Source organism: Phyllobates terribilis, unplaced genomic scaffold (assembly GCF_046119375.1).
Source record: "Phyllobates terribilis strain yellow unplaced genomic scaffold, ASM4611937v1 Scaffold_7__3_contigs__length_470593459, whole genome shotgun sequence".
NCBI classification, from domain to species: Eukaryota; Metazoa; Chordata; class Amphibia; order Anura; family Dendrobatidae; genus Phyllobates; species Phyllobates terribilis.
The window spans coordinates 11,818,418-11,837,548 of NW_027362767.1; the positions used below are offsets into that span (position 1 = coordinate 11,818,418).

Consider the following 19,131-nt stretch of genomic DNA (forward strand, 5'->3'; position numbering starts at 1 on the left):
CATGTGTATGGGCAGGTGAGAGATGATGGGGGGCGGTCATCATGTGTATGGGCAGGTGAGAGATGATGGGGGGGCGGTCATCATGTGTATGGGCAGGTGAGAGATGATGGGGGGGCGGTCATCATGTGTATGGGCAGGTGAGAGATGATGGGGGGGCCGTCATGTGTATGGGCAGGTGAGAGATGATGGGGGGGCGGTCATCATGTGTATGGGCAGGTGAGAGATGATAGGGGCGGTCATCATGTGTATGGGCAGGTGAGGGATGATGGGGGGGCGGTCATCATGTGTATGGGCAGGTGAGGGATGATGGGGGGGCGGTCATCATGTGTATGGGCAGGTGAGGGATGATGGGGGGGCGGTCATCATGTGTATGGGCAGGTGAGAGATGATGGGGGGGCGGTCATCATGTGTATGGGCAGGTGAGAGATGATGGGGGGGCCGTCATGTGTATGGGCAGGTGAGGGATGATGGGGGGGCGGTCATCATGTGTATGGGCAGGTGAGAGATGATGGGGGGGCGGTCATCATGTGTATGGGCAGGTGAGGGATGATGGGGGGCGGTCATCATGTGTATGGGCAGGTGAGGGATGATGGGGGGGCGGTCATCATGTGTATGGGCAGGTGAGGGATGATGGGGGGCGGTCATCATGTGTATGGGCAGGTGAGGGATGATGGGGGGGCGGTCATCATGTGTATGGGCAGGTGAGGGATGATGGGGGGGCGGTCATCATGTGTATGGGCAGGTGAGAGATGATGGGGGGGCGGTCATCATGTGTATGGGCAGGTGAGAGATGATGGGGGGGCGGTCATCATGTGTATGGGCAGGTGAGAGATGATGGGGGGGCAGTCATCATGTGTATGGGCAGGTGAGAGATGATGGGGGGCGGTCATCATGTGTATGGGCAGGTGAGAGATGATGGGGGGGCCGTCATGTGTATGGGCAGGTGAGAGATGATGGGGGGGCGGTCATCATGTGTATGGGCAGGTGAGAGATGATAGGGGCGGTCATCATGTGTATGGGCAGGTGAGGGATGATGGGGGGGCGGTCATCATTTGTATGGGCAGGTGAGGGATGATGGGGGGGCGGTCATCATGTGTATGGGCAGGTGAGAGATGATGGGGGGCGGTCATCATGTGTATGGGCAGGTGAGAGATGATGGGGGGCGGTCATCATGTGTATGGGCAGGTGAGAGATGATGGGGGGGCGGTCATCATGTGTATGGGCAGGTGAGAGATGATGGGGGGGCAGTCATCATGTGTATGGGCAGGTGAGGGATGATGGGGGGGCGGTCATCATTGTGTGTATGGGCAGGTGAGAGATGATGGGGGGCGGTCATCATGTGTATGGGCAGGTGAGGGATGATGGGGGGCGGTCATCATGGTGTGTATGGGCAGGTGAGGGATGATGGGGGGCGGTCATCATGTGTATGGGCAGGTGAGGGATGATGGGGGGGGCGGTCATCATGTGTATGGGCAGGTGAGGGATGATGGGGCGGTCATTATTGTGTGTATGGGCAGGTGAGGGATGATGGGGGGCGGTCATCATGTGTATGGGCAGGTGAGGGATGATGGGGGGCGGTCATCATGTGTATGGGCAGGTGAGGGATGATGGGGGGCGGTCATCATGTGTATGGGCAGGTGAGATGATGGGGGGGCGGTCATGTGTATGGGCAGGTGAGGGATGATGGGGGGCGGTCATCATGTGTATGGGCAGGTGAGGGATGATGGGGGGCGGTCATCATGTGTATGGGCAGGTGAGGGATGATGGGGGGGCGGTCATCATGTGTATGGGCAGGTGAGAGATGATGGGGGGGCGGTCATGTGTATGGGCAGGTGAGAGATGATGGGGGGGCGGTCATCATGTGTATGGGCAGGTGAGGGATGATGGGGGGCGGTCATCATGTGTATGGGCAGGTGAGGGATGATGGGGGGCAGTCATCATGTGTATGGGCAGGTGAGGGATGATGGGGCGGTCATTATTGTGTGTATGGGCAGGTGAGGGATGATGGGGTGGCGGTCATGTGTATGGGCAGGTGAGGGATGATGGGGCGGTCATTATTGTGTGTATGGGCAGGTGAGGGATGATAGGGGCGGTCATGTGTATGGGCAGGTGAGAGATGATGGGGGGGCGGTCATCATGTGTATGGGCAGGTGAGGGATGATGGGGGGCGGTCATCATGTGTATGGGCAGGTGAGGGATGATGGGGGGCGGTCATCATGTGTATGGGCAGGTGAGGGATGATGGGGGGGGCGGTCATCATGTGTATGGGCAGGTGAGGGATGATGGGGGGGGCGGTCATCATGTGTATGGGCAGGTGAGGGATGATGGGGCGGTCATTATTGTGTGTATGGGCAGGTGAGGGATGATGGGGGGCGGTAATCATTGTTCAAAAGTTTGGGGTCACCCAGACAATTTTGTGTTTTCCATGATACTTTTATTTATCAAATGAGTTGCAAAATGAATAGAAAATATCGTCCAGACATTGAGAAGGTTAGAAATAATGATTTTTATTAGAAGGAATAATTTTCTCCTTCAGACTTTGCTTTGGTCACAGAATGCTCCTTTGCAGCAATTCCAGCATTGCAGACCTTTGGCATTCTAGCTGTTAATTTGCTGAGGTCATCTTGAGACATTTCCCCCCAATGCTTCCTGAAGCCCCTCCACAAGTTGGATTGGCTTGATGGGCACTTTTTTCGTACCATACGGTCAAGATGCTCCCACAACAGCTCAATGGGGTTGAGATCTGGTGACTGCGCTGGCCGCTCCATTACAGATAGAATACCAGCTGCCGGCTTCTTCCCTATAGTTCATGTATAATTTGGAGGTGTGCTTTGGGTCATTGTCCTGTTGTAGGATGAAATTGGCTCCAATCAAGCGCTGTCCACAGGGTATGGCATGGCGTTCCAAAATGGAGTGCAAGTCTTCCTTATTCAAAATCCCATTTACCTTGTACAAATCTCCCACTTTACCAGCACCAAAGCAACCCCAGACCATCACATTACCTCCACCATGCTTGACAGATGGCGTCAGCCACTCTTCCAGCATCTTTTCAGTTGTTCTGTGTCTCACAAATGTTCTTCTGTGTGATCCAAACACCTCAAACTTTGATTTGTCTGTCAATAAAACTTTTTTCCAATCTTCCTCTGTCCAATGTCTGTGTTCTTTTGCCCATATTAATCTTTTCCTTTTATTAGCCAGTCTCAGATATAGCTTTTTCTTTGCCCTGAAGGCCTGAGTTGCCTCTTCACTGTAGACGTTGACACTGGTGTTTTGCGTGTACTATGTAATGAAGCTGCCAGTTGAGGAGCTGTGAGGCGTCGATTTCTCACACTAGAGGCTCTAATGTACTTGTCTTGTTGCTCAGTTGTGCAGCGGGGCCTCCACTTCTCTTTCTACTCTGGTTAGAGCCTGTTTGTGCTCTCCTCTGAAGGGAGTAGTACACACCCTTGTAGGAAATCTTCAGTTTCTTGGCAACTTATCGCATGGAATAGCCTTCATTTCTAAGAACAAGAATAGACTGTCGACTTTCACATGAAAGTTCTCTTTTTCTGGCCATTTAGAGAGTTTCATAGAACAAACAAATGTAATGCTCCAGATTCTCAACTAGCTCAAAGGAAAGTCAATGTTATAGCTTCTCAAATCAGCCAAACCATTTTCAGCTGGGATAACATACTTGTGCAAGGGTTTTCTAAACATCCTTTATCCTTCTTTCACAGTTAGCAAACACAATGTACTATTAAAACACTGGAGTGGTGGATGTTGGAAATGGGCCTCTATACACCTATGTAGATATTGCAATAAAAACAAGACCTTTGCAGCTAGAATAGTCATTTACCACATTAACAATGTATAGAGGGTATTTCTGATTCATTTAATGTTAACTTCATTGAAAAAAAATGTGCTTTTCTTTAAAAAATAATGAAATTTCTACATGACCCCAAACTTTTGAACGGTAGTGTAGATTGCTGCGACAATTCAAATAGGTGGAGGGGAGACGCTCCGCTTAAACGGTTATCGAACAGGTCCTCCACTATGATAGACATATACTCCCGGACAAAGAACACGGCTCCAGCCTCAGCAAACTATTTTATGCTGAAGGGAGAGACTCCCCTGTGATTACATAACTCATCGCGTTTCCCTTGTCAGTTTACCTGTTTGTCTTTAGTAGCAGTGGGGGCTGACTAGTGCTCACCCCGTCCCCTCCCTATCTAGGGTTTCCTGCTCGGCGATAGGTGTGGTACCTATTTAGGGACGATAGGGTAGTCAGAGTGATATTAGATCAGCCTAGGGATCTCCACTCCCCCTTTCCCTAGTGTTTGGGCTTCCTCCCCCACTTCCCGTCATTGTACACTTGGTTCTTCCCTCACCTTGCGTGACAGTTACACAGCGCCATATTGAAAAGTCACATGACAATGTCCCCTTATCCAACAAGGTGCAAATGTGGTGTAAATGCCGGCTGATTTCCAGGGCATTCGGCTGGAGAAGTCTCCCCGCTGTGTCTGAACGTGACGACACGGCAGAATAAGAAACATAAAGGACGGGAGGCGTCTGCACCAGACACTACACTTATCCATATATTCTGCAATATTTCATATGCAAACGCCCAGCTATAAACCAGACGCTCCTGCAGGCGCTGCATGAACACTGCGCTCTGAATGATGCAGAGCGTGGACGTGTCAGACGCTCCACAGAGTACCACCCACAGGGAGGACCACACAAGGCCGACTCACCTCCTGCAGCTGAGCAGACACACGGCCCAAGTGATCCTGTCCTCGCTCTGTTTGCTGCCGCTCTGCTCTCATCTCTTGCTCGCGCGTTGATCCCAGAAGCCCAACAGTGATATCATATTTTCTATTAGGATTTTACCTTCATTTAGAGACCGCACATCGCATAGTTCCAGTCTGCTATTCTGGTGTTTTTGCGCTACAGCTCTATGTAGCGTTTTTTCAGCGACAGAAAAATATCCCTATCATTCCCTAGCTAGTCCAACCCCTAAAAATATGGGTCCCATTATTGTCGGACGTATGGAACTTCAGTTATTCCATATTTCATATAGGAGTCGGAGTGTCTATAAACTTCTTTTTGAAGCTCGGGAAGCAAGCTCCAACAGTTACACGCAAATTATTACAATCCTGCAACTAATTACCCCCTGCGTCTGCAATGGACAAGATGCTCGCACTTTAACTAAGTTTTAACACTTCTCTGCTGGCATTTGTTTGTGTAAGCTATATTGACTGTGGGTGATAATTTGCAGGGAGACACTGTAGATTGTCATCTCTGTACTGTCAGCTCTCAAAAGATGGATAAGGGAGGGGGTGAAGAGAGGCTTGGGAAAAATGGTCAATATCTATGACAAGGGGAGAAGACTATTTTCAATACTCCTCAATATTTCCCTGACACGTGGCACTGTCTGTTGGTGGTTCAAGAAAAGTATTGACACATAGAACAGTCCCAGCAAGTACATAAGATGGTGCAAATTACGAGTCTCACCCTTCCGCTGGAATTAGAGCAACTGCGCCTTCGGGGCTTCCAGGGCCGACTACCCCCACCATTGGCACCCAGCTTTTGGAGGGCACCCACAGAGAGGAAGCAATGACAAGCTTAGGAAGCTGAAAGTTTATTGAGGTACAAGACCAGGTGACCAAAAGGTCCCACCCTGGCTTCTCCAAACGTCTCCATGGGGCCAGGTGACCGGAGAGTCCCAACCTGGCTTCCACAAACATCTCCACGGCTTCAGTAACGGGCAGTGGATCAAATCTGTATTCCTTCAGGTGGGGCCGTGGTCCCTAAAGCTGGCATCCTGTACAATGTCAAATCTGTGTCCCACTTGATGAAGCCATGGTGTCCTGGCTGTTGTTCTGTAGTTTCCATCTGGGAAACAGAAGCAGATCCCCCTCTTATAGATCACAACTGTCCTTCAGGCCATCATCCACAGGTCAGAGGGAACGGGGGATGAGGTCAACTCTCATTGTTCGAGTATTTAATCAATCTGCATAGTTTGTCCTCCCCTGCTTGCAGGTCAACAAGTTGCATTGATTTACCCAATGGGTAATCAACATAGTAGCAAACATCGACTGTTCACTGACCCTGCGTCCCTGTTCTCCAAAGATAGCAACACAATATGCTGCAACAAATATCAACTCAAGAGTCAATGTTAAGGCTCATATAACAATGGCCTATGTCTCTTGACCCACCGAAGAAACATATGAATTCAAGGTGAAGGACAAGTGGGAGCTACTCATTCCTACTATCAGCGAGGAAGACTGGGAAGAGGTGTTGGAATCTCCTCTCTACGTCTCCCCCTCCGTGAACAATAAAATGACTCAATTATACATTATTCACGAAGCTTACTTAACTCCATTAAGACTGCACGGTATGGGTAGACTGCCCTCTTCACAATGTTTAAGATGTCATGATTTATATAAGGATTTTTGGCACATGATATGGTTGTGTCCCAATAATTAACTTCTTTTGGCAAAGCATAGTCACATTCCCGTCTTCTTTGATATCTATTCCGATTCTCGTAGACCTGATGATATGTTTATTTGGGTTACTCGAGGAGGAAGAGTGGAACCGCCACGTTAGAATTTTTCTTAGGGAAATGTTATTTTTTGCCAGGAAATTGATAGCTACGAGATGGATGGATAATTCTCCGACAACACCAAGGTCATGGATGGAGTCAGTAAACACAACGATTACATAAGAGAAGACAGTGTATCATAATAGAGGTTGCCCTTAGAAGTTCGACAAGGTGGGGGACATTTGGAGCTCTTCAGAGGCTACGGTCTCTTGCAATTAAGGTACACTACATGACTTATTAGCTACAGTTATCAACGGATAGGACATACGGGAGTACTTGGTTGTGGTTTTTTTTTTTTTGCTATTGCAGATTTATATGTTTTTCAGCTTCTGAATTAGTATTTTGGAAATACTACCGGTAATGGAGCATAAAAAATGTATTCATGTTACCTCACTGCAGATATAGCTTCATATGTTTTATTGTAATATCACTACACTATGTTTTGTGTATGGAGGAAGTTCATATATCTGTACCTACACATGTATACCGATTTTATGCATATGCAAATGTTTTGTGAAATGTATGTATAATGGCTGGGTTTCAGTTTTCAATAAAACTAATTTAAAAAAAGAAACACATGAATTCAAAAAGAGTCAACGATTAGGCTTATATGAACAATGGCCTGTGTCGCCTGGCCTACTGAAAATATGTTTGGCATAATTAAGATTAAATGCTGTGTGATCACATTGCTCTTAATTAGCCAATTGATTTTAATTAACCAGACGTGATAGGATTCCGATCATCCTTGTCTTGGTCCTCGGCTTGACCTGGGTAACTCCTCATGTAATCGACTGGTATACATTGCAGCCACACATGCCGTCCTCAGCATCCTGTGGTTCCTGGATCAAATCCGACCAAGTGTCGGTGGCCCGGTATTCAATCCGTCGAAGCTGGCACAGCTCCTGTAGTTGCAGTTTCTTGTTGTGGTTATACATCCACTCTGGTCCTCTTCCGAAGCAGAGCCATTGGGGTTGGACATGGTAGCATCCAAATCCCGCTGCGCATGCCTCATCTGCGGTCTGCTGGGTCTGTCTATATGCCTCCCTGTCTGCGGAGCCCTTGGATGGTGTCTACGAACCACCAGTCCCCTGCAGCTCCCTCGGATCGTCAATGGGTGCTCTCGTCCGCTGGCACAAGACAGCTTCACTGAACGCCCGCTCTCCTTTCCCATGGGCATACTACTACTCAGACATTTACTGACCATGGGGGTCTGTCACTGGTGGGCTTCAGCACATGATGAAAAAAATAAGCATTTTGGTAAAAATCCTTGTGGTTTGATCAACTTTATATCCATGTGTTTGGATTGCAAGAATCACAAATCTGGTGGATTTCATGTCCAGTCTACAGTTACACCCATTACAGAGCTGTCAGCGAAGCATCGGCCGACTCCACCATACACAGGAACACACAGCTCCGCCGAGTGCTTCTGTGCTCTCTATGAAAGCCATGGCAGACTCGTCTGTCCTCCTCCTTCAGACTCCACCTCCATCCTCCTCCTTCAGACTCCACCTCCATCCTCCTCCTTCAGACTCCACCTCCATCCTCCTCCTTCAGACTCCACCTCCATCCTCCTCCTTCAGACTCCACCTCCATCCTCCTCCTTCAGACTCCACCTCCATCCTCCTCCTTCAGACTCCTCCTCCTTCAGACTCCTCCTCCTTCAGACTCCTCCTCCTTCAGACTCCTCCTCCTTCAGACTCCTCCTCCTTCAGACTCCTCCTCTGTCCTCCTCCTTCAGACTCCTGTCTCTCTCTGGTAACAGCTCATCTTCCAGAAAACGGAGGATGAGCTGATGGAAATCCAACATGCCGGATCCTTCTCTTCTCCAGCATAGTCTGTCGGGAATGTCAGGAGGTCCCCATACACATTAGACTGCTGACCGACCCCGCTGATATTGCCGGGATTAGCCTACTTTAGTCTTAAGTGTTCGGGCTCTTTAAGATTACACCACTGTTCGTTGAGTTGATGCCAGCAATGTGCACCACCCTTCAGGTGTATTTTTGGGGCATTGTATTTTTGGGGCATGGAGACTCTAGTTACTGTCACGGGTGTGTCAGGTGTGACAGACAGTCGTTCTGGATCCAGCTGTAGAAGGTCATTGCACTTGGCTCTGCAGTCACCTTCTTCATCTTTCCATCTCTGTAGTGTAGTGATATCTTTCTCTCTCTAGGACCTAGCAGTTACCTTCACCTTCTGCTGCTAATTGACTCACCCTTGCTCGATGTTTAAATATCTTCAGTCTCTCCAGAGAGTCACCGGTGATAGCTCTATTTTCCTCTGTCCAGGCCTGACGTACTAGTAGTCAGCTAGTTTCTTCCTGGAGTTCCTTTTGGAGGATAGTTGGCGTGATCTCTCTGGTGTCTTCTCAAGCTAAGTGTTTCCCTTGTCAGTTTACCTGTTTGTCTTTAGTAGCAGTGGGGGCTGACTAGTGCTCACCCCGTCCCCTCCCTATCTAGGGTTTCCTGCTCGGCGATAGGTGTGGTACCTATTTAGGGACGATAGGGTAGTCAGAGTGATATTAGATCAGCCTAGGGATCTCCACTCCCCCTTTCCCTAGTGTTTGGGCTTCCTCCCCCACTTCCCGTCATTGTACACTTGGTTCTTCCCTCACCTTGCGTGACAGTTACACAGCGCCATATTGAAAAGTCACATGACAATGTCCCCTTATCCAACAAGGTGCAAATGTGGTGTAAATGCCGGCTGATTTCCAGGGCATTCGGCTGGAGAAGTCTCCCCGCTGTGTCTGAACGTGACGACACGGCAGAATAAGAAACATAAAGGACGGGAGGCGTCTGCACCAGACACTACACTTATCCATATATTCTGCAATATTTCATATGCAAACGCCCAGCTATAAACCAGACGCTCCTGCAGGCGCTGCATGAACACTGCGCTCTGAATGATGCAGAGCGTGGACGTGTCAGACGCTCCACAGAGTACCACCCACAGGGAGGACCACACAAGGCCGACTCACCTCCTGCAGCTGAGCAGACACACGGCCCAAGTGATCCTGTCCTCGCTCTGTTTGCTGCCGCTCTGCTCTCATCTCTTGCTCCAGTTGCTGCAGCCGCCGCTCCACTCGCTCTGACACCTGACAAAGGAGGATTAAACATTGGTGAGAACTGTCTGATAACAGCAGCTGGAAGAAAAGAGAGAGGATCTTATTAGGTGCCAAAATTCATTGATTGCGAATATCGATGCAACGGAGAGATGAAATTACAAAAAGAAAAGTTTTATTCCGCTCTGCAGCCATTATTACGTCATGAGTTCAATTCAACAAGAACAATTTGGTCAATAAAACCAGACGGAGGCAGGCGGGTGGGGAGGCAGGCGGGAGGGGAGGCAGGCGGGAGGGGAGGCAGGCGGGTGCGGAGGCAGGCGGGAGGGGAGGCAGGCGGGAGGGGAGGCAGGCGGAAGGGGAGGCAGGCGGGTGCGGAGGCAGGCGGGAGGGGAGGCAGGCGGGTGCGGAGGCAGGCGGGAGGGGTGGCAGGCGGAAGGGGAGGCAGGCGGAAGGGGAGGCAGGCGGAAGGGGAGGCAGGCAGGTGCGGAGGCAGGTGCGGAGGCAGGCGGGTGCGGAGGCAGGCGGGAGGGGAGGCAGGCGGGTGCGGAGGCAGGCGGGTGCGGAGGCAGGCGGAAGGGGTGGCAGGCGGAAGGGTTGGCAGGCGGAAGGGGTGGCAGGCGGAAGGGGAGGCAGGCGGAAGGGGAGGCAGGCGGAAGGGGAGGCAGGCGGAAGGGGAGGCAGGCGGAAGGGGAGGCAGGCGGAAGGGGAGGCAGGCAGGTGCGGAGGCAGGCAGGTGCTGAGGCAGGTGCGGAGGCAGGCGGGTGCGGAGGCAGGGCCAATAATGAGACTCCCGTGCAGGACAGAGTGTGTGCTTTGTTAGCAGATTTTGCCACAAAAAAGCAATAACACAAGACGAGGTAGCTGCTGTCAGCAGAGCAATCCCGCAGGTGACACACACACCAGGGGTGGTGACGACACTGGATAAATGTCCACTCAGGTCGGCAACTGCCACACAGGATGCAGTCCTGACACTCACCGTCTCCTGGTGCTGGGCCTGATCCAGGCGGGAGTTTAGCTCCTGCAGGACTTTCTTGGTTTCTGCTTCATTTCTATGAGAAGACGTACAAGGAGAGCGGTGTCATCACTGAGAATCAGCAGGGTTATGTGAGGATGAAGCACAAGACGCTCAACTTTACAAGACGTTCAAGAGCTCAGCATTCTGTCCAGGATAGGAAATACAGTGGCGATCACATCCGTATGCACATAGGATATCCATGACACATGAGCATATCCATACACCGTGAGACCTGACACATGAGCATATCCATACACCGTGAGACCTGACACATGAGCATATCCATATACTGTGAGACCTGACACATGAGCATATCCATACACTGTGAGACCTGACACATGAGCATATCCATACACTGTGAGACCTGACACATGAGCATATCCATACGCCGTGAGACCTGACACATGAGCATATCCATACACCGTGAGACCTGACACATGAGCATATCCATACACTGTGAGACCTGACACATGAGCATATCCATACACTGTGAGACCTGACACATGAGCATATCCATACACCGTGAGACCTGACACATGAGCATATCCATACACTGTGAGACCTGACACATGAGCATATCCATATACTGTGAGACCTGACACATGAGCATATCCATACACTGTGAGACCTGACACATGAGCATATCCATACACCGTGAGACCTGACACATGAGCATATCCATACACCGTGAGACCTGACACATGAGCATATCCATACACCGTGAGACCTGACACATGAGCATATCCATACACTGTGAGACCTGACACATGAGCATATCCATACACCGTGAGACCTGACACATGAGCATATCCATACACTGTGAGACCTGACACATGAGCATATCCATACACCGTGAGACCTGACACATGAGCATATCCATATACTGTGAGACCTGACACATGAGCATATCCATACACTGTGAGACCTGACACATGAGCATATCCATACACTGTGAGACCTGACACATGAGCATATCCATACACCGTGAGACCTGACACATGAGCATATCCATACATTGTGAGACCTGACACATGAGCATATCCATACACCGTGAGACCTGACACATGAGCATATCCATACACTGTGAGACCTGACACATGAGCATATCCATACACCGTGAGACCTGACACATGAGCATATCCATACACTGTGAGACCTGACACATGAGCATATCCATACACTGTGAGACCTGACACATGAGCATATCCATACACTGTGAGACCTGACACATGAGCATATCCATACACTGTGAGACCTGACACATGAGCATATCCATACACTGTGAGACCTGACACATGAGCATATCCATACACTGTGAGACCTGACACATGAGCATATCCATACACTGTGAGACCTGACACATGAGCATATCCATACACTGTGAGACCTGACACATGAGCATATCCATACACTGTGAGACCTGACACATGAGCATATCCATACACTGTGAGACCTGACACATGAGCATATCCATACACTGTGAGACCTGACACATGAGCATATCCATACACTGTGAGACCTGACACATGAGCATATCCATACACTGTGAGACGTGACACATGAGCATATCCATACACTGTGAGACCTGACACATGAGCATATCCATACACTGTGAGACCTGACACATGAGCATATCCATATACTGTGAGACCTGACACATGAGCATATCCATATACTGTGAGACCTGACACATGAGCATATCCATACATAGTGAGACGTGACACATGAGCATATCCATACACCGTGAGACCTGACACATGAGCATATCCATACATAGTGAGACGTGACACATGAGCATATCCATACACCGTGAGACCTGACACATGAGCATATCCATACACCGTGAGACCTGACACATGAGCATATCCATACGCCGTGAGACCTGACACATGAGCATATCCATACACCGTGAGACCTGACACATGAGCATATCCATACACTGTGAGACCTGACACATGAGCATATCCATACACTGTGAGACCTGACACATGAGCATATCCATACACTGTGAGACCTGACACATGAGCATATCCATACATAGTGAGACGTGACACATGAGCATATCCATACATAGTGAGACCTGACACATGAGCATATCCATACACTGTGAGACCTGACACATGAGCATATCCATACGCCGTGAGACCTGACACATGAGCATATCCATACACCGTGAGACCTGACACATGAGCATATCCATACACCGTGAGACCTGACATATGAGCATATCCATACACTGTGAGACCTGACACATGAGCATATCCATACACTGTGAGACCTGACACATGAGCATATCCATACGCCGTGAGACCTGACACATGAGCATATCCATACACCGTGAGACCTGACACATGAGCATATCCATACACTGTGAGACCTGACACATGAGCATATCCATACACTGTGAGACCTGACACATGAGCATATCCATACATAGTGAGACGTGACACATGAGCATATCCATACATAGTGAGACGTGACACATTAGCATATCCATACACTGTGAGACGTGACACATGAGCATATCCATATACTGTGAGATGTGACACGAGCATATCCGTATACTATGAGACATATCCATATACCGGAGCACCGGGGGACAATACCGAAGCGCCAGGGGACAATACCGAAGCGCCGGGGGACAATACCGAAGCGCCGGGGGACAACACCGAAGCGCCGGGGGACAACACCGAAGCGCCGGGGGACAACACCGAAGCGCCGGGGGACAACACCGAAGCGCCGGGGGACAACACCGAAGCGCTGAGGACTGTGCTGACAGTCTGACTGCTGGATTTGGAGAGGTTTCTATGACTCAGTCATGTGTCGCCAAGGACAATACAAGAGCGTCGGGAGACAATACCGGAGAGTCGGGGACAATACCGGAGCGCCGAGGACTGTGCTGACAGTCAGACTGCTGGATTTGGAGAGGTTTGTATGACCCCCGTCATGTGTCGTAGTCCTGTAACCTCAGTCATCATTCATGGCCGCACGGTTCAGTCTGCAGAGGGCACCTGTGTCTGTGGCTCAGCTCTCGCTCCAGGTCATCATTCAGTCTCAGCTGGTCACTACTCAGATCCCGCAGAGACTGGTGCAAGGAATGAAGCTGCGGAAAGAAAGAAATCTACAACTATATCTGCCCATCACACAGCGACACACAACGCGTGAGAAGACTCAGTGCTCAGCACAGTCCCCCGCCCGCCACAGTCCCCACCCGCCACAATCTCCACCAGTCCTCCGCCTGGCACAGTCCCCCACCCGCCACAATCTCCACCAGTCCTCCGCCTGGCACAGTCCCCCACCCGCCACAATCTCCACCAGTCCTCCGCCTGGCACAGTCCCCCACCCGCCACAATCTCCACCAGTCCTCCGCCTGGCACAGTCCCCCACCCGCCACAATCTCCACCAGTCCTCCGCCTGGCACAGTCCCCCACCCGCCACAATCTCCACCAGTCCTCCGCCTGGCACAGTCCTCCGCCCATCACAATCTCCACCAGTCCTCCGCCTGGCACAGTCCTCCGCCTATCACAATCTCCACCAGTCCTCCGCCTGGCACAGTCCTCCGCCTATCACAATCTCCACCAGTCCTCCGCCTGGCACAGTCCTCCGCCCATCACAATCTCCACCAGTCCTCCGCCTGGCACAGTCCTCCACCCATCACAATCTCCACCAGTCCTCCGCCCGCCACAATCCTCCGCCCATCACAATATCCACCAGTCCTCCGCCTGGCACAGTCCTCCACCCATCACAATCTCCACCAGTCCTCCGCCTGGCACAGTCCTCCGCCTATCACAATCTCCACCAGTCCTCCGCCCGCCACAATCCTCCGCCCATCACAATATCCACCAGTCCTCCGCCTGGCACAGTCCTCCGCCCATCACAATCTCCACCAGTCCTCCGCCTGGCACAGTCCTCCACCCATCACAATCTCCACCAGTCCTCCGCCTGGCACAGTCCTCCGCCTATCACAATCTCCACCAGTCCTCCGCCCGCCACAATCCTCCGCCCATCACAATATCCACCAGTCCTCCGCCTGGCACAGTCCTCCGCCCATCACAATCTCCACCAGTCCTCCGCCTGGCACAGTCCTCCGCCCATCACAATCTCCACCAGTCCTCCACCTGGCACAGTCCTCCGCCTATCACAATCTCCACCAGTCCTCCGCCCGCCACAATCCTCCGCCCATCACAATATCCACCAGTCCTCCGCCTGGCACAGTCCTCCACCCATCACAATCTCCACCAGTCCTCTGCCTGGCACAGTCCTCCGCCTATCACAATCTCCACCAGTCCTCCGCCCGCCACAATCCTCCATCCATCACAATATCCACCAGTCCTCCGCCTGGCACAGTCCTCCGCCTATCACAATCTCCACCAGTCCTCCGCCTGGCACAGTCCTCCGCCTATCACAATCTCCACCAGTCCTCCGCCCGCCACAATCCTCCGCCCATCACAATATCCACCAGTCCTCCGCCTGGCACAGTCCTCCGCCCATCACAATCTCCACCAGTCCTCCGCCTGGCACAGTCCTCCGCCTATCAGAATCTCCACCAGTCCTCCGCCCGCCACAATCCTCCACCCATCACAATCTCCACCAGTCCTCCGCCTGGCACAGTCCTCCGCCCATCACAATATCCACCAGTCCTCCGCCTGGCACAGTCCTCCACCCATCACAATCTCCACCAGTCCTCCGCCTATCACAATCTCCACCAGTCCTCCGCCCGCCACAATCCTCCGCCCATCACAATATCCACCAGTCCTCCGCCTGGCACAGTCCTCCGCCCATCACAATATCCACCAGTCCTCCGCCCGCCACAGTCCTCCACCCATCACAATTTCCACCAGTCCTCCGGCCGCCACAGTCCTCCGCCCATCACAATCTCCACCAGTCCTCCGCCCGCCACAGTCCTTCACCCATCACAATCTCCACCAGTCCTCCGCCTGGCACAGTCCTCCGCCCATCACAATATCCACCAGTCCTCCGCCTGGCACAGTCCTCCACCCATCACAATCTCCACCAGTCCTCCGCCTGGCACAGTCCTCCGCCTATCACAATCTCCACCAGTCCTCCGCCCGCCACAATCCTCCGCCCATCACAATATCCACCAGTCCTCCGCCTGGCACAGTCCTCCGCCCATCACAATATCCACCAGTCCTCCGCCCGCCACAGTCCTCCACCCATCACAATCTCCACCAGTCCTCCGGCCGCCACAGTCCTCCGCCCATCACAATCTCCACCAGTCCTCCGCCCGCCACAGTCCTTCACCCATCACAATCTCCACCAGTCCTCCGCCCGCCACAGTCCTCCACCCATCACAATCTCCACCAGTCCTCCGCCCGCCAGTCCTCCGCCCATCACAATATCCACCAGTCCTCCGCCCATCACAATATCCACCAGTCCTCCGCCCGCCACAATCCTCCGCCCATCACAATATCCACCAGTCCTCCGCCCATCACAATCTCCACAGTCCTCCGCACATCACAATCTCCACCAGTCCTCCGCCCGCCACAGTCCTCCGCCCACATCTTGCGCTCGGCCTCACCTGATCTGGAGCATCACCAGCAAAGCGCACGCTGGCCGAGCGAGACCGGCGCCGTCTGCTTACTCCCGTGTCACTGTAGTCTTTGAGGGGAGAGGTCGGGTGAAGGCGGCGATTTCCAATAACTTGAAATTAATAAAATAAAGAAGACAGAATTAATATAGAGTGCAGGCCGCCCGCCCCAGCGATGACATCCCAGACTGACCTGTGGTGGCGTCCAGGTCACTGGCACACAGGCTGGACATGGAGGTGCTCCGGGCCCCGGGGGTGGAGGCGCTGCGGACCCCGGACAGGCGGGACAGACGCTGGCTTCTCAGCTGCTCGATGGACTGCTCCAGGGATTCTTTCAGCTGGTTAGATACATATATAATGCTCAGAATGATCGGCTAATCGATGGGGTAAAGACGTGATGCATAAATGTGTCACATAAAGCAAGTGGAATCCTAATGTAGAGAATACATCATTGTTATAGTGAGTGCAGCCGCCCGGACCCTCGTCCACGGCTCTCACTAGTATTTGCTGACATACTCTGTGCTGCTGCATGGGAAGTGAACGGTGCGGCCAGTGGGAATCGGGGCAGCAGGACGGGATGTGGAAGAGGTGAAACCTTTAGATTCTCTACAGAACCAACAACCTGCTGACAAACCGCAGACTTTAGTGTAAAATCCTCACAAAACATAAAGTGAGTAAATGTCTTTGGCTCTGACTGGATACGTCACAGAGACGACAGCGGAAATCTGAGCGGCAGATGTGAACGTGACCTGACAGGAGAGGCGACTCCTCTGCAGAAAAAGCTGCATCACTGGAGAATAAAGATCCACGACTTTATGTGTCCATTTCCTCATTACTGGCGGGATGGTACTTTGCCATCAGTGATCAAGTTCATGTTATTCTTCTGAAAGATGAGCACGTCTTACAAAGGCACTGTGAAGAATATTGGAGATATAATTCCACGTCAATCATTGTGTCCTATTTGACATGGGATTATAAACCTTCACTGTGCAGTGGTAACACACCTAGCAGCAGCAGCAGGGAGGGGGTTCAGAGACAAAGGGCTCAATTTCTTGCTATGTGGATATCGTGCGGTCTAAATTGCTTTGCTAAGGCAGCTATGGTTTCATAAGGAATTATGGAGATACTATACATCCTGGCCATACATCATGTATATTTCCGAGATCCCCAGAGCAGACCGGACGCCTTCCAGGGTCTCGATACCTTCTGGCCAAAAAGGGTGGGGAGAATGGTAAAATAACAGAGGGACGGGATGGGTCCGGCGCGGCCCGGGACAGAGGGACGGGATGGGTCCGGCGCGGCCCTGGACAGAGGGACGGGATGGGTCCGGCGCGGCCCTGGACAGAGGGACGGGATGGGTCCGGCGCGGCCCTGGACAGAGGGACGGGATGGGTCCGGCGCGGCCCTGGACAGAGGGACGGGATGGGTCCGGCGCGGCCCTGGACAGAGGGACGGGATGGGTCCGGCGCGGCCCTGGACAGAGGGACGGGATGGGTCCGGCGCGGCCCTGGACAGAGGGACGGGATGGGTCCGGCGCGGCCCTGGACAGAGGGACGGGATGGGTCCGGCGCGGCCCTGGACAGAGGGACGGGATGGGTCCGGCGCGGCCCTGGACAGAGGGACGGGATGGGTCCGGCGCGGCCCTGGACAGAGGGACGGGATGGGTCCGGCGCGGCCCTGGACAGAGGGACGGGATGGGTCCGGCGCGGCCCTGGACAGAGGGACGGGATGGGTCCGGCGCGGCCCTGGACAGAGGGACGGGATGGGTCCGGCGCGGCCCTGGACAGAGGGACGGGATGGGTCCGGCGCGGCCCTGGACAGAGGGACGGGATGGGTCCGGCGCGGCCCTGGACAGAGGGACGGGATCAGTCCGGCGCGGCCCTGGACAGAGGGACGGGATCAGTCCGGCGCGGCCCTGGACAGAGGGACGGGATCAGTCCGGCGCGGCCCTGGACAGAGGGACGGGATCAGTCCGGCGCGGCCCTGGACAGAGGGACGGGATCAGTCCGGCGCGGCCCTGGACAGAGGGACGGGATCAGTCCGGCGCGGCCCTGGACAGAGGGACGGGATCAGTCCGGCGCGGCCCTGGACAGAGGGACGGGATCAGTCCGGCGCGGCCCTGGACAGAGGGACGGGATCAGTCCGGCGCGGCCCTGGACAGAGGGACGGGATCAGTCCGGCGCGGCCCTGGACAGAGGGACGGGATCAGTCCGGCGCGGCCCTGGACAGAGGGACGGGATCAGTCCGGCGCGGCCCTGGACAGAGGGACGGGATCAGTCCAGCGCGGCCCTGGACAGAGGGACGGGATCAGTCCGGCGCGGCCCTGGACAGAGGGACGGGATCAGTCCGGCGCGGCCCTGGACAGAGGGACGGGATCAGTCCGGCGCGGCCCTGGACAGAGGGACGGGATCAGTCCGGCGCGGCCCTGGACAGAGGGACGGGATCAGTCCGGCGCGGCCCTGGACAGAGGGACGGGATCAGTCCGGCGCGGCCCTGGACAGAGGGACGGGATCAGTCCGGCGCGGCCCTGGACAGAGGGACGGGATCAGTCCAGCGCGGCCCTGGACAGAGGGACGGGATCAGTCCAGCGCGGCCCTGGACAGAGGGACGGGATCAGTCCAGCGCGGCCCTGGACAGAGGGACGGGATCAGTCCAGCGCGGCCCTGGACAGAGGGACGGGATCAGTCCACTGCTTTATATGAGGCCCCAATACTCAGTTGGTGGGTGTGGAGCCATCGGAGGCCCAGGAGCTGATAACTACCGTGCTGATGGCCTCAGTCTGCTCAGAGTTGTGCTCTCTGTATTGCCCGAGCATCTCGTCCACCTGCTTCAGGTTCCGGCTGGTGTCCTTAAAGGAAAAAAGAAAAATGAGAAGTTCATAAAATGTCAAATAATGACGGCAGAGGCTGGGTCAGGGAGCAAGGGGT

General features: G+C 53.3%; 1 protein-coding gene across 4 annotated transcripts in view; it reads right to left on the reverse strand.

The window, feature by feature from the left end:
* Positions 1–19,131, reverse strand: part of CEP128 (centrosomal protein 128) — a 331,982-nt gene that overhangs the window by 285,540 nt on the left and 27,311 nt on the right. For 3 of the 4 annotated variants that reach the window (XM_073638150.1, XM_073638151.1, XM_073638149.1), the window contains exons 3-8: positions 18,966–19,052; positions 16,398–16,542; positions 16,196–16,317; positions 13,668–13,759; positions 10,618–10,690; positions 9,555–9,671 (exon numbers count right to left, since the gene is read on the reverse strand). In XM_073638150.1, the coding sequence (XP_073494251.1) occupies positions 9,555–9,671; positions 10,618–10,690; positions 13,668–13,759; positions 16,196–16,317; positions 16,398–16,542; positions 18,966–19,052 (636 nt within the window). Of the gene's footprint in view, positions 1–9,554; positions 9,672–10,617; positions 10,691–13,667; positions 13,760–16,195; positions 16,318–16,397; positions 16,543–18,965; positions 19,053–19,131 lie in introns of those variants that run through there. The other variant, XM_073638152.1, reaches the window with a different exon arrangement.